The sequence below is a fragment of the Heteronotia binoei genome, chromosome 2 (genome assembly GCF_032191835.1).
Source record: "Heteronotia binoei isolate CCM8104 ecotype False Entrance Well chromosome 2, APGP_CSIRO_Hbin_v1, whole genome shotgun sequence".
Taxonomy (NCBI): Eukaryota; Metazoa; Chordata; class Lepidosauria; order Squamata; family Gekkonidae; genus Heteronotia; species Heteronotia binoei.
In genome coordinates, this window is record NC_083224.1 from 170,508,121 (window position 1) to 170,524,172 (window position 16,052).

The 16,052-nt window shown below is 45.5% G+C and overlaps 1 protein-coding gene across 2 annotated transcripts in view; it reads right to left on the minus strand.

The window, feature by feature from the left end:
* The window catches only part of DHX9 (DExH-box helicase 9), a 59,815-nt gene extending 44,658 nt beyond the window's left edge, over nucleotides 1-15,157 (minus strand). The window contains exons 1-11 of one of the 2 annotated variants that reach the window (XM_060232421.1): nucleotides 15,083-15,157; nucleotides 14,632-14,765; nucleotides 12,159-12,299; nucleotides 11,167-11,272; nucleotides 10,860-10,993; nucleotides 8,163-8,311; nucleotides 4,385-4,431; nucleotides 3,790-3,926; nucleotides 1,625-1,714; nucleotides 1,344-1,505; nucleotides 1,131-1,208 (exon numbers count right to left, since the gene is read on the minus strand). In XM_060232421.1, the coding sequence (XP_060088404.1) occupies nucleotides 1,131-1,208; nucleotides 1,344-1,505; nucleotides 1,625-1,714; nucleotides 3,790-3,926; nucleotides 4,385-4,431; nucleotides 8,163-8,311; nucleotides 10,860-10,993; nucleotides 11,167-11,272; nucleotides 12,159-12,299; nucleotides 14,632-14,742 (1,155 nt within the window). In that variant the 5' untranslated portion in view covers nucleotides 14,743-14,765; nucleotides 15,083-15,157. Of the gene's footprint in view, nucleotides 1-1,130; nucleotides 1,209-1,343; nucleotides 1,506-1,624; nucleotides 1,715-3,789; nucleotides 3,927-4,384; nucleotides 4,432-5,610; nucleotides 5,748-6,468; nucleotides 6,564-8,162; nucleotides 8,312-10,859; nucleotides 10,994-11,166; nucleotides 11,273-12,158; nucleotides 12,300-14,631; nucleotides 14,766-15,082 lie in introns of those variants that run through there. The other variant, XM_060232420.1, reaches the window with a different exon arrangement.
* Nucleotides 15,158-16,052: the final 895 nt, after the last annotated feature.

Below are 16,052 nucleotides of genomic sequence, written 5' to 3' on the forward strand. Positions count from 1 at the left end.
CAGGCCTCAGTCACCCTGCCCCCATTCCTGAGACAGCTGGATGAGGGGGTATGGATCTAGAGCAGGGGTGTCAAACTCATTTGTTATGAGGACCAGATTTGACATAAATGAGACCTTGTTGGGCCAAGTCATGTCAGGCTGGGCCACATGTGTACCTATTTAAGTTTAGGTAGCAAAGGAAGCTCTGGCTCTTTCCTTCCTTCCCCAGGGGACCAGGAGAGGGAGGACCCTCAGTCAATAGAAGAAAGAGAGGCTTGGCTCAGTAGCTCTGTGGTGCGACTGAGAGAGCCTGGCAAAGCAAGCTATTCCTCCCTCCTTCCTCCCCAAGGGAGGAGCCTCAGCCAATTGAGAAAATAGAGGTTTTGCTCTAATTGAGCAAGCCTTGCAAAGCAAGTTGTTATGCATAAGGAAGCAAGAAACAGAGAGAAGAAAGCAGCTGACAGCCAGTTGCTCGGGGGCATGATAGTAGCCCTCTGGGGGCTTGATTCAGCCCCTGAATCCCTGCTCTAGAGAGACCTAAGTGTGGCCTTTGATCTTCCTCCTTCCCTTGTAAACAACAATACTGAAACCTACACGCTACCCTGAAAGAGACAGAAACTACAAAGGACTTCCTAAGTTTAGCTTCCCTTCTTGAGGTCAAATGCTTTGCCAAAGAACCTGCCTCCTAGCAGACAGAGATGAGAGTACCTAGTGCACAGACCACTGACTAGGCTTGGGGTGGGGGAGAATCAGCTTTGGGGGGAAAGGCATTTCAGAAAGGCGGGGCTTGCTGGAAGAGCACTGCTATGGTCTGACTTTGTCTCCAGGGCCAGCCAGAGGGGGATCCAAAAGGGCCTGGGCCACAAACTCAAACCAGGCCTCAAATTTAGAGAGCAGTTAGTTATTTTTAGTATTTATTAAGTTTTGCATCTTGTCCTTATGCACGTCATGCGTTGTTATTTTTTTTTTTTTAAGGATATGGGACTCAAAAACTAGAAACAGCCCAGGCCTCTTTGGACCTCTGAGAGGCCTGACCCTGTAGGTATTCTTGCTAAAATACTACTGGTCCCACAGCATCAAGATTCTATCCTAGCAATCACAGCTCAGTAAAAGATAAATCCTTCATGCCAACCATTCAGTATCAGACTTACTTTCCGCAATTCCTGATCGTTTTCCAGCTGATATGTGAGGTTGCCTCTTATGTCGATGCTTATCTGCTCTGGTGAGGCCTGGGTTAGAAACAAAGCTGTTTAAAGAAATGTATTTCTTGAAAGCAGACACAACTTAATCGCAAGAAGCTTCTATCAAACAGGAAAGCAACAGAAATCAGAGAGTTTGTAAGAACCTGCAAACAATAGACTTACATATGCCAGAGGACCCTCATCAATGTTGCAACTGGTCCACGGATTCCAGTTTGACTGAGGGGGTGACCACGGCACAACTCCCATTTGGTTCTGTCTTTGGGAGGGTTCAAAGTGGGCCAGCTTCCCAATGTTCAGAACAGCAGGGAAGGCAGGATCTTCAGGCTGTAAGTTTGAGAAATAACAGCTTGCAGTGTGAAAACTAGCCAACATTAGCCAATCAGGAAAGAAAGGAGAAAGGGGGTGGGGGAAAGCTGCACATGCACACAGAGTGTCACACTCACCGGTGGAACAATTTCAAGACCCATGTCATTTACAAGACTTTGCAGCTGACTTTCCAACTCTGAAGTGATATTTACTTGGTAAGGCTCTACCTGCAGAATTAACATGGGTTAGTATACAAGGCAGAGCCACAAAGATAGGCTCAAACCAAGACAGCAAATACTTGCTTGCAAAACGTGCAGACAAAGCAATACACCTATATACAGGAAAATTATGGAATATTCTTAATGGATTTTTTAAAAAAACAAGCACAAAAACATATTAAACCTTTAGTGCTGGTATTGTTTTAGATAACTCATCTTAATTGCCAGGTTGAAAACATTACATGTGCTGTATTATACAAAACCTGAAAAATAACATTGCAAATCCCATAATAATGAAAGAAGTAAAAGACACAGCAATCTTCTGCGAACCTCTATGAATGATATTATTGAAGTGATAGAAAGAAGTTTGAGTCCAGTGGTACTTTTCAGACCAACACAGTTTAATTCTGGATATAAGCTTTTTGTGTGCATTCACACTTCTTCAGATATCTGATGAAGTATGAATATACATGGAATCTTATACCCAGAATTAAACTTTGTTGGTCTGAAAAGGTGCCACTGGACTCAAATTTTGTTCTGTTGCTCCAGACCAATATCACTAAACGTAAAGGTGCAAGCACCAGTCATTTCGACTCTGGGGTGATATTGCTTTCACAACGTTTTCATGGCAGACTTTTTACGGGGTGGTTTGCCATTGCCTTCCCCAGTCATCTACACTTTCCTTCCAGCAAGCTAGGTACTCATTTTACCGACTTCGGAAGGATGGAAGGCTGAGTCAATCTGGAGCCGGCTATCTGAACCAGCTTCCGCCAGGATCTAACTCGGGTCAAGAGCAGAGGGCTCCGACTGAAGCACTGCAAGCTTTACCACTCTGAGCCACAGGGCAGAATATGGCTACTCACCTGAAATTAGTCAAGTCAGCAAACTGAGAATGGAAGTGCTGTTACAATACTGCCAAAGCTGTTTTTATAATTCTTTGCTTTTTCTTATTTCTTATTTATTTTATTTATACCCTGGCCTTTCTCCTCAATGGGGACCTGTAGCAGCCTACATCATTCTTCTCTCCTCCATTTTATCCTTACAACAACAGCGTGAGGTGATAAAAGACTGAGAGTGTCTGACTGAGCCAAGATCACCCAACTTCCATGGCCCAAGCAGCGATTCGAACCTGGGTCTTCTGTCTGATACTCTTAACTACACTGGCTTTCCTTCAAACAAAATTCAGTTGTGGCTTTCCATTTTATTACTGGTCTTCCAAATTATTTTACTATACACTTAAGGGGTCTGTGAGGACTGAATAGTGAACTAAAACAATACATGAAGTTGAAATAAAAAAAATAAAATGATGCAGATAAACGTGATGAAAAAGTTGCAATACCTTCCTTAGGTGGAAAGATCTGAGACTGCAACTTTTCAATTTAGAAAAAAAAACATGGAAACTGGTGGGGGCAACAGGCATGAGAGGTTAAATTAGGCATGATGAGGAGAAGGTGAATACAGATAACTTTTTCTCTTTTTAAAACACTAAAATCTGGGGCCACCCACAACAGCTGATGGGCAGTAGGTTCAGGACAGAAAAAAAAGAACCCCCCCCCCTCCGGCAATAATGCACGATTAACTTGTGGGATTCACTACGAAGAGGCTGTATGATGTAGCAGGTCAGAGTGTCAGACTAGCATCTGGGAGACTTTGGTTCAAATTCCTTTTCTCCCAAGGAAACTCGCTGTATAACCCACATTACCAACCTACCTCACAGGATTGGTATGAGGATACAGTGACAGCAAGTCACTTGCATGGCTTTAAAAGACAACGACAAATTCATAGATCCATTACCAGCTATGACAACTAAATGGAACCACCACATCCAGAGGCGGCAGAACTCTGAAGCTGCTGACAGGTAGTAACAAGGGAAGGTGATGACCTCTCTGCCCTTGCTGTGGGCCTCTAGATCACTTGGCTGGCCACTGGGGGGGAAGGACACTGGATGGACCACTGGTCTGCTCCAACAGAGATCTCCTTATAATTTTATCAGCAGCCTATACTTTCTGGATCAACAGACTGCAGCAGCATACATATTTTACATGAAAAGAAACAATTAGAGGGCATTGCCCAGTGGGACTCACCGATTCACCTTCCTTTTTCTTAGTCTGTCCAGAGTAAGGCTCAATGATGTTCAGGTGGTAGAGCTGCCGGACCAAAGACAGAGCACAGGACTGTGCTGCCAGCTTTTTGTTTGATCCATGCTCACGAGCAAAGATTCCTGCAACGGAAGTACTTAGTATGATGGCTGCGAGACAAAAAACATCTGGTTCTCTTCTCTCTTTTGTAAGTATTACAAGGAAGCACCATCACAACAGGTGAAAATTGGGAACTTGGAATTTCACTAGTGTGGCACAGTCTAATTGCTTTATAACTAGATTACAGAACAAGGGGTGTATGATCAGTTTTCTCAATCACTTTCATGCTGCCTGCAGCCTCTATAAGCCTTCTTCTATCAGGTCAATAAGCATCTTAGTGAAAAAGGGCCATCTCCCTATGAACAAAGACAATTACTTCTTAAAGGAATGCCAGAAACAGGGGGACACCAATCAAGATGATTTGAACTCAACAGCCAATTCTTTAATGCTGTTTTATGCTATCCAGAAAGTGTGGAACAATAAATGAAACACTTTCCAATTGAAACTGCACAAATCATGCCCTCAATAACCACATACTTACTTCTGCCCAGCTGTTTGACATGGATGGTCATTTCTGCAATAAAGCTCCTGTAATACATAAAAGACACCCCAAAGACCAGAATTAGATATTCTAGCTTTTGAGGAGTATCACACTAAATATGCCCACATAACCACACTGAGCTAAGACTCTCATTATAAATATGGATCTAATCTGAAAAGACTGTAAAATGAACATTTATGTCCAATTATATCCCATATAGTTATGATATTATTAAGAGGATGATCTAATTTCTTCTGACAACAAATGAACTCAGATAAATTTCAGTCTAGAATCAAAACAGAGCTCTGCAATATTGCTTTACAGAGTAGAACCACATTTTAAATCACCCAAGCCCAAGAGGGAATCCCATTTTTTAGCCCCCCCCTTTAAGATTCTGCCTCAGAACTCTTGTTCAAAGTACAGTTCCTTCCCCAACAGAAGCCCAAAGTCCGACTTGACTGAAAAGACAGGTAACATATACATACCTCTCTCAATACAGGCAACTCGTTGTCAACAATATATCTAAGAAAAATGTACCAGAGGTTTTGACTGACCTCCAAAATGACCATCTACAAGGGTCAGCTCCATGGGAACCTTGTTTTAATTGCTCTGGGATCTGTCTGCAGACGGGAATCACTTTATTTGGCAAAGGATACTCAGTTTTCTAAGCCTTTTAAAAAATTTCACAAAAGGCCCCTTTGAACAAGGCTATGTTCTTAAGCATGCTTATCTCACAGTGGGTGCCACTGCAACCCATGAGACTTTAGGAGCAATCCAATACACAGTGAAATAAGGAGCCAACCAATCTCACTTAACCTCAGCGAGACTTGCTACTAAATATGCATGCAAGAGGACTGGGCTGTTAATTATGCAGTTCAGATTAGTATAAAGGACTAGGATTTTCAAAGTAAATTCTAAAGCAAACACACAGCATCGATGGAGCTAGATACAAAGTTCTGTTTCAAATCCTTCCTAAATTAATTGTTTGGGGAAAGTTATGAATTCAAATTATGCTTTTATGAGTTTAAGAGTTGCAAAATTCAAATCCAAAGTATCAGCTTAGATTTTAGGAGATGTAATTCCCTCCCACCAGTACTTCAACTTTAGTATGTCTATTTACGCTGCAGGAAGTAACACTGACAAAGTCTTCATGCCTCACTGCAAACAAAAGACAGGTTAGTCAGAGTTTGTTCTTTGGCTCCTTCCTAAACCACCAGTGAACTGACCTGCAGGCACAGCGGCTTCATGAGTCAAAAGGCCACTGGCTCTCAGGGACACAACAGCCACCCTTTCATTAATGACACCGATGCAGGTATGTTTCTCAGCCAGGCTTATATTCAGCACACAATTCATTGTCCTCCACCTGGGGGGGGAACAGCGACACCAGAAGTCAATTTACAATAGACTCCCATGTGATTGCTTAGTTCAGCCTAAGCAGCAGCACATGTGTGAACGAGAAAAAGCCTCTGGTGTCACTGTCAGCTACCCCTTTCAGCATGGAACTCAGATTGCAATGCTGCTGTAGAACGGCCCCTCTCATGTCACTTTTTGCTAAAACACCTTTGTCTAGAGCACCGGGAAAACATGGTTGCATTTAAAATTATATACTGCCAGGTGCTGGTTGCTTTATGTGCTGCAAAGAACCTTCAACTGCAGAATTAAGGCTTGAAATAAGAGAAATGCCGAATGGCGCACAGGTCTGTCCTTGGGACAATGGAACCTGTGCCTTTTACAAAAAAAAAATTCTGTTGCTCAAGGCCTGTAGGCTAAATGAGCAGTATCATTAAAGTAAATTTTTAAAAACCTTGCTCAAGATAACTACAGCCATCCCTTGCAAGTTGATCAGAGTACACACAATGTGAAATCTACCACCCAATTAACCACCTACTTTCTGCTTAGCCAATGGCTTTGAAGGAATCCAAACAAAAAGATACAGCACAGCATGTTTCCAATCCAACACCAGTCGTTTCTTCTCTGAAAACTCAAGACTGATCCATCCGAGCCTTCCTGGGAGTAATAAATACTACACCCCGGAATGCTCTCTGGGGGGCAAAAAAAATCAACAAGCAGGCTGAGAAACATACCGTCACCTAAGTGCCCCAAACTTTCATCAAGCAAATTGATTTTAGCCTTCTATTCCAGGAGCAGCCCTCATTCCAAACAGGGACAACTTCCACAGCTACAGGAGGGAAAAAAACACACAATCTTCTGAGATTAATGCCATCCATAATATTCATGAGGACTGCCAGCTCAACCAGCCTTGCTCCTATGTCTTCAGAAGCAGGCCAACATGCAGAATTAAGCAGACAAAGTTTCTCCTGATTGGTGGGGAAAGGTTTGGCTGCTCAACTGCTGCAAGTCAAGCTGCTGTAAAACACATAGGAGCAGAGCTAGCGCAAGGAGCACACATCCTACTAACAATGTTTTACATGTTCAAAGCAATGTAAAAAAGATTAATGGAAGCTGGAAGAGAAAAAAATGAAATGATATGCATTTAAATTCAGCAATGGAGACTCGACAGTTCAAATGGCCCCAACAACATGTAACGCAGTATGATATTTGTCTCTCATCTCAATAACAACCGAACCAGTAAGACAAGCAACTGAATCTATATTTCCCTGTCCTACACATGCCATTACCCTGTTTGTTGCAGGTGTTCTGCTGCCAGCTGGGAAACAGAAATGATATAACACAACGCATCCAAGTGAAAACCCAGACATGATGTTGGCCAATGTTCTGGAAACTCTATGCTAATATACACATCCAGGGTTTTGCTGGACATCAGTGCACAGCGCAATATCGCACCCATCCCTTGCCCAGCCTGGCATCCCTAGTACCCGACCCAGGGTGGGGGGGGAGCAGGGGGAAGCTTCTTCTGTCTCCTCCCTTAACAGCATTAAGGCTAGAAAGGGCTCTCAGCTGCCACAGCAACATGCTATTGATTGTTGAGAAAGTGGCTGGGAAGACTGGCAGAGGGAAAAGTTGCACAGGACAGGAAATGGGCAACCCACCTTCTGCATACTTCTCTGCAAGCCTACTGAACATGTTCATGGGGATAGGTTTGGTCTAAGGCAGGGCTGGCCAAAGTGTGACTAGGGATGCCCCCATTGTCCCATCAGCCAGCTTGGAGAAGGCATTTCTCTTTAAATCACTTCTCTAATCCAAACCAGCTGGCACCTTGGTGAATGCATTTAAAGTTGCTTTCTTTCCACCTCTACCTTTCCTCCCATCTATTTGCTTTCCTTCCTTCCTGTCTTGTGGCTCTCAAATACCTGACATTCATGCCTTGCAGCTCTCAAACAGCTGCTATTTATTCTATGAGGCTCTTATGTTAAGCGAGTGTGGCCACCCCAGTCTAAGAGCTGATCATCAGGTCACAAGGGAGAGTTCTCATGTGACCATTTCTGATACAAATGGAACAAAGCCAATTTTAAAATTATGCACCATGTTAAAAACACAACACCCGCATGTAGAAAACAAGCATATAAAAGAGAAAGGCTCTTCTTGAAGTTTTAGTTGTCTGCAAAATGGTTATCTACAAGACCTTTAAAAAAGCCACTGAGAAACCTTCCTTCACTAGACAGGGGATGCTTGGCTTGCAGCCTCACTAGCATCTTGTGACTGGCCTCGGCACAGCCCTTCTATGGTGGTACCTACTCCCCGTTCTTGTTTTGAAGTATACAGCACATACTGACTACTTGGGACAGCCACAAGGAGCTTCTTCCTAAAAAGCATTTCTAATGCTAATCACCAACAGAGGGGAGAAAAACTAGCAAACCTGTTGTGGTCAGGCCCCACTTGTGTGTATTTATATTCTCCTTGAATCTTCTCCTTTTGGAAAAACTGGTTCAGCCGTGCCTTGGCATTTTCCAGGGTCCAGTTCCCATGAAGGCCAGCATTTAAGTCTACTTCTTCTGACTCCAAGGTCTAGCAGGAGAAACAACTAAGTTGTAATTAAAGTTTCCAAGTGCTGCTCTTAAGACATTGGCATAAAATAAAACAAAACTTTCTTTTATAGCTTTGCAATCCTAAAACATAATCATGAGGATGTGCACACTAGGGGTTCTGAACACGGAGCCAGGGCCAATCCACAAAATCCACTCTATCAGGATTAAACCACTACCCCCCCAAAGTGTAGAAAACTTTGGGGGGGATTGTAACTGTAATGAACACTCCTCTTCATACAAAATCTAGCACTTTTCAACATTATCTGCAAAATTCTTTAGCTGCTTTGCTGCACTTTAATGACACAAGCTCAATTCAGAAGTATCTTCTCTGGATCAAGAGGCTGCAACTAGGGGTGTGCATTTGGTTCGGCCGAATCAAAGAAACGCCCGAATCACCCCTGATTCACAAGTATACGGCACTGTATACTTCTGAATCCATTTTGAAGCCATTATACGGGAACTGTATACGGCTCCCCGTCCATGGAAAAGGCGGGAAAGGAGCTTCTGCAGCCTCAGGGGAGCTGCTTGCCTCCTTTGGAAGCCTTTTCCCACCTCTCCCATAGCCTCCCTGGGATTAGGGAGGGGGAGGGGAGCCCCAGCAGCCAATCCAAAGTATGCATTTCCAAAATGCACTGCAAACGCATGCTTTGTAGGGCTGTTGTGTAGCTGATGGCTGGGCTAATCCCCCAGCCATCAGCAACATTGTTGGTTTTTTGGTTACTTGGGTATCCAAGTAAACAGTGTTCTCTGGCCAATCACAGAGCAATGGTATTTTTTGAAACTGCTCTGTGTAGGGCCAGAGAACCTTTTTAAGGAGTCTGCCTGGCTGGACTCCATTCCATTGCTGCTGTGTTGGTGTGAGAGAGAGATTGTGCTGTGCTGGCCCTTGGCCTCAGCTGCTGCTGCTCTCTCTCAACCTTGCCTGACCTGCCTGGAGAAGAGAAGACGTCTAAGGTAAGACAGTCTTGGGGTTCTTGTTTTTATTTTAGTTAGTAAAAGGACTTTTTAAGATTCAGAGTCCCTTAACTTATCCAGATTTGGGCGGGTGAGTACCGGGAAGCTTATTTGGGGTTAGGGGTTTCTGCTGGGAGTGGGGGACTGGGGTGGGAGGGTTGCCAATTTGCCCATATCTTGCTTTAGTTAGAGGACTTTTAAAAGTGCAGTGTCCTTTTACTTTTTCTGATTTGGGTGGCTTGGATTTCTTGGGGTTAGGGTGAAGGATTTTTTTGGAGGGGGGAGCGGTTGGTAAAGTTCCTGTATTATTAAAAGTCAAGTTTTTTACTGTTTTAAAAGGATTCTGTGTTTGATTTGTTGCTGCTGTGCTGCTGTTGTTCCTTTTCTCTTCTGATTCTGGTTCTCGGGGGGGGGCTGTTTGGCCTAATTTTCATTGTTAAAAAGGTCACTTTTTTAACAGTTGAGTTTGTTGGCCTTTTCTCAGTGATCTGTTTGGATCAGTTGTTGTTTGGATCTGTCCACCGCTTCTCATTTGAAAGTTGTGTTGTTTGGGGAAAAGCTGGAGAGCTGACATCTGTAGATTGTGCGTTCTGTGGCAGGGAAGCTGACACCTGGGTGAGAGACCCAGAACCAGGATGCTTGTTGTGTTTGGCCAGCTCTCCCCACGTTGTTTGGGGCAGGGCTGGAGAGCTGGCATCTGTAGATTGTGTGTTCTGTGGCAGGGAAGCTGGCATCTGGGTGAGAGACCCAGAACCAGCATGCTTGTTGTGCTTGGCCAGCTCTCCCTGCGTTGTTTGGGGCAGGGCTGGAGAGCTGGCATCTGGGTTTGCTGCAGCCAGGTCTGCAGAGCAGACCTTGAGCAGATTGTGTTTTGTGTGGCAGTGACGTTGGGTTTATATTGGTTCCAGGCCAGCAGGGTTCATAGAGTAGATAGATGCATTTGGGTCCTATAGAGATTCTGTGGTGTGAAGTTAGGGTTGGCTTTGAGTGCCCCAGGAATTGGACCCCCTGGCTCAATCTTTTTGGGACTTGGGGGTTTTGTAGGGGAGAGTCCCTTGCGGGTTCCCTGCAGTTTTGGGGGCTCTCCCTCAAACCCCCTGCCCCCCAGTAGCCTCTAATTATGCCCTATGTTGCCATTGATTTCAATAGCCCATAGGGTATAATGGTGGAATAGGGGCATCCTCTTTGGGTGCCCCTGGAATGGGACCCCCTGGCCCAATCTTTTTGGGACTTGGGGGGTTTGGAGGGGAGAGTCCCCTGCAAATTTGGGGGCTCTCCCTCAAACCCCCTCCCCTCCAGGTGACTTCCAATATACCCTATTTTGCCACTGATTTCAATGGCCATAGGGTATAATCGGGCTGTATATTCGGAAATAGCCGTGCATCTACCATATATACGGCTATTCCGAGTACCAGTATTCGGAAATATAAGGTATTCCGGATTTTTGGCCCCGTATATTTCCGAATCCGTTTTTTTCTTGCACACTCCTAGTTGCAACCTAGATTAGAAACAAGCCTGGAACTGTAATGAATTCTGAAGTCACCTAACCAGAGTTCATGAAGAAAATTACTTACTGCTTCAGCTTCCTGTTCCTCCTTTCTCGAATAATAATCCTTCAGATTTGCTCCACGGTCCCACTGAGCACCACCACCAACACCACCACCAGCATAGCCAGAGCTTCCGGTTCCATAAGGAAGAGGAGCACCATCTAGCAGGGAAAAAAGGCAAACGTTTTTTAACAGCTGAAGCGCACATCTAGAGAACACTTTTATTAAAGATAGCCTTCTGATTTTCATTTATACCTGCTGCCCCCACACACTTTGATTGGCAAAGCTCAAGACAAAACATACACATACAGGCAGCAGATGTTCAAGATCTTACCTATTTCTGATTGGACAGCCACGTGAGGAGGAGGAGGCCCTCCCAGAGGAGCATCGGGTCCATTCCCACCTTCTCCTGCTTCATCAGGAGCACCCCCAGTTCCTGCCTAAGCAACAAGAGTAGTCTGTAAATGGTAATTCTGCCACTCCTCATAAAAACAGCCAATTTCCCCCAACCATCAAGAATCCATGTACAAGCAGGGCTAACCCTGGCCAGTACTTGGAAGGGAGATCTCCCTGGAATACCAGGGTCAGGAGACAAAGGCAGGCTTTATCAAGTCACTTCTCTGAATGTCCTCGGTTCCCCAGTGGAAATCACCAGAAGACAGCCATGATTTCCAGGTGCACACATGCACATGCACACACACAAAATAAAATTTTAAAAATCTTTGTACGTTAGATGCTTTTTACAAAATGTCACTTCAGTTCAGCATATTCCTTGTACAGCATTTATGTATATCTGCATACATTCACACATCACAGAACTGGCATTCCTAGAAAGCTCAGCTTTTACCTTCTTAAGCAAGATTCAAGCCCTTATGGCAGCGGTGAGAAAGACTTAAAAGGCCAAAGGAGCAAAAGATGCCTGACGAGGAAGCATACATAAACTGAATGCATTTCACTCCCTAACAAATATACCTGGAAATGCATGGTAAGTAAACAGCCCAATACACAGATCCTTATCCTTCGGTGTCTTTTGTTCCTCTCCTCTGCATTTCAGCCATGCCAATATTTTCAAAACATTCTACAAAACACTGTTAATACACCAGCTATCACCAAAACACTGCTAATACCACTGCAATCAATCATGAAATTCACACAAACACATTCAACTTAGCACAAACGCTTTGGAAACAGAGAATACAATCTACCTTGTGCATTTTAAAAACGTGACTGGAATGAAAAGCATGCTTTTCTTTAGTCATAGAACTAATAAAAACATCAGGCGTGGCAAGATATAACACAAAGTGTACATAACAGAAAAAAACTTACTCCAAAAGCTGGAATTTCTTCACTCTTGATCTCATTCACCCGAACAAGGTAATTGAGGAAATCTCTAGCAGCATTGGTCTGGGCATCTTTCTTGTTGGTGGAGTTGCCCATCCCAATGTAGTTGAAACCTGTCACACGAACCTATGATGACAAGTTGATACATATACTCAGGATGGGGAAAAAAAACCTCTCACAAACCATCTACTGTGAACAGCACTCTCAATCAGCTCTGAGCTGTCTCAGGGAAAGCTACACAACAGATGGTAAGCAGAATATCTGATTCAGTCATTACTTGTAGGAGTTTGCCAGTGTAAATATTTTCTATTTGTTTAGGGTACAGTCCAACAGGGCTACCGCAAGGATAAAAGAATCATGTATGATACGCCCCTGATCTTTTTGGAGGAAGAGCAAGGTAAAGATGCAACAAATTTAAAAAACCTAAATAGTACAACAGTTTTAAGCCCCTTTGCTTTTAATGTGAGAATTTTCCCATTAAAATCAAAAAGGCCAGAAAACAGCTTTTTGTACTTCAACGCCCTCTTCTTGCCCTCTCCTTCAGCAGACCTGCAAAGCAGCTAGTATCTAAAATATTATGATGAGTGATGTATCGAGAGGTTTATATAGATAATTATACATTCATTTTGTCCCTTTTAACTCTGCTTCTGAACGGCATGTGGGATGCAATAAAAACTGACCTAGTATCTAAAATATAATACACCAGTATTAAAATCATTTAAGCCAAGCATATATCAAGCTCAAATTGTGAGTCAGTACTCGAATGTTCATTACATGTGAACATCTGCACCTTTGTGCTGGTTTTGCTTATGACACTTCTGGGTGAGGTGGGCACATCACATTGGGGACAGTGAGTCTCCCAGAGCATCCCAGTAAGTCCCCCACCAGCTTGTCCTTCAGACCTGCCAACCAGGCTCATAGCTAACCAAGGGCCCAGGCCCGTAAAAGTTTGGGAGAGGCCCTCACCTCCCAATTCCTGGGCAGTTTTGCAGGCTCTACGGAACTGGTTAAGATCCTGTAGGGCCTGCACCTGTTCCGGCAGTTGATTCCACCATTGGGGGGCCTTTGTAGAGAACGCCTGTTCTCTGGTAGTTTTTAATTTGGTTTCTTTTTGGCCCAGGGATTTCAAGAAGTTTTTTTGAGCCTGATTGCAGTGCTCTCTGGGGAACATATGGAGAGAGGCAGTCCCTAAGGTAGGCAGGTCCTCGACCATGTAGGGCTTTAAAGGTAATGACCAGCACCTTGTAACGAACCCGGTAAACAATTGGCAGCCAGTGCAACTCCCGCACCCAGACTGCACATGTTTCCACCAAGGCAGTCCCAATAGCAGCCTGGCTGCTGCATTTTGCACTAGCTGCAGTTTCCGGGTTCGGAACAGGGGCAGCCCCATGTAGAGGGCATTACAGTAGTCTAACCTCGAGGTGACCGTTGCGTGGATCACTGTTGCCAAGTTGCCACGCTCCAAGAAGGGGGCCAACTGCCTCGCCCGTCTAAGGTGGAAAAAGGCGGACTTGGCAGTAGCTGCTATCTGGGCCTCCATTGTCAAGGATGGTCCCTCCTGGCAGCCCCACTGCTCTGGCGGCCCCCACCCCACTCACCGCTGCTTCCCACCCACCCACCCAGTGAAGCGCCGGCTCCTGGGGCTCTTTCCCAGTCGATCAGTGGGAAAAGCTGTGCTGAGGCTGGCGCTCCTATGCCAGCCTTCAGGCGCTCTCCGGACCAGCAAGCTGCTGAAAAAGCACCTGCTGCCTCCCCTGACTTTCCCCCACTTTCCCTCGGGAGGGAGAGGAGGCAGCGGGCGCTTTTTCAGCAGCTTGCTGGTCCAGAGAGCTCCTGAAGGCTGGCATAAAAGGCACCCAGTCCCATTCCTTTCTCCTCACATGAATGCTTCAGAGGACTTTAATCCCCCCCCCCCCAAAAAAAAATTCCTGTCATGCTCTCCCTTGCAAGCTGATTACAATGGGCCCTTGCAATTTCATGCATCAAAAGGGACAGCCCATCCATCAGCAGAGGAAAGGCACAGGAGAGCGGGGTATGCAATGAGCAACAAATCAGCCTTCATTTTAGCAATCAACGACAAATCAGCCTTCATTTTAACTCTCGGAACCAGAAGTTGATCACTGCATGCTGAGCTCCAGGAAAGATAGGAGAAGGGGAATCAGAGCTCACATGCAATTTAAATCGTGCTGTGGGGGGATGGGGGCCCTCGGCCTCTCCAGCTTCCTACTCCCACCCTCACATCCGCCTCTTCCTGTGCTCCCTAGCTAGGAACCCTAATTGGCCACATTGGCTCCTGGCAACCCTACTGGCCACATCCATCTCCAGCTGGCTTTCCCCAGCCTCTTTCCTTCTCTCGTCTAACTATGTGATGACCATGAGTTTACTCTAAGGCAACTTTGTGAAACCCACTCGAGGCACGTGAACAAGCCAGGCCTCAATTCCCTCTTCGCAAACCCACCTCACACATGAACTTCTGCCGGTTCTTGTTGCCCACGGCACGGATCTCGTAGGCCGGCGTGACTTTCCGTTTGCCGCACCAGGCGTAGAGGAAATTCTTCACGTCCCCCATGGCGAGAGAGCCTGGGATGAGCCCTGAAATGCACGGATGCCAAACCTCAGTGAGCACAACTGCGCACGCGCGCTCACTCTTCCCCTCCCCCTTCTCCGACAGCTCTGTAGGTACATGCGCTCATCCCTCGACTCTTTCGGAGAAACCTTCAGCCGGTGCTGGGCATGCGCACCTCTGTCGCAGTTAATCGTCGCGCCTGCGCACTAGTAGTTCCCATTTCTTCCCTCACCCCCTCCCCCAATCTCTCTGAACAGACCCGTTCCACTCATATTAATAAAGAAAACCTCCTACTAAAAGAACTCTTCTAAATGTCATCTTGCCATGCCGAGGAAAACTCTACCTCAAATGTCAACCAGTAGTGCCTTTTCTTTGTTGCCCCCAGCTCTCCTTTCTTCTCACGCCCTCCGTCACTCTCAAGCCGTACCTACAAGATGGCGGCTTTTGCGCCTGCGCAAAACGAGAACGACTGACGGGTGCTCTTAGAACCTTAGGAAGCTTCTTTGAGCGCACGTGCGCCTCTCGTGGCAAGAAGTGACATTGCAGTACTATCCAGCCTGGAAACAAGCCAAAACGTCTTCGTGGCAAAGAAAGGAAGAATTAAAAAATGTTGCTACTGCTAGTACAGTGTGCAGGAAAGGGTAGAAAGAAACACCATTTGCAATGTGTAGTGGTACATACTTCTTACAACAGGGTGCTGCAATTTTATCGCGTTATTTGGCAGTAAATCGTGATGAGCATAGTGCTCTCGAGCAGATACAAACAGGATCAGGCGACCCCTTAGTATAAGGTTGCCAGCTCTGGCTTGGGAAATACCCGGATAATTTAGGGGTGGAACCTGGGGAGGTAGGGGGATGGGGGGGGGGACCTTAGCAGGGTATAATACCACAGAGTCCATCCTCCAAAGCAGCTATTTTCTCCAGGGAACCTGATCTTGGTCATCGGGAGAGCAATTATGGTTGCCAGCCTCCAGGTGGGGCCTGGAGATCTCCTGCTTTTATAACTGACCTCCAGCTGGCAGAGATCAGCTCCCCGGGAGAAAATGGCTGCCTTGAAGGGCAGACTCTATGGCATTATACCATGCTGAGGTCCCCATCCCCAAAACTGACCCTCTCCTAGATCCACCCCCAAAGTATCCAGGTATTTTCCAACGCAGACCTGGGAACCTTAAGATCAATTGTAATAGTGAGAGATTGCCATGTGTCACCTGGCGGTGGCAGCCCTATCTTGAGGATATTGTACCATGTGCAAAAGATGGTTGAGAGATGTTATGAGTAGTTTCACTTAACTTTCAGTGTGATTGATCCATTTGC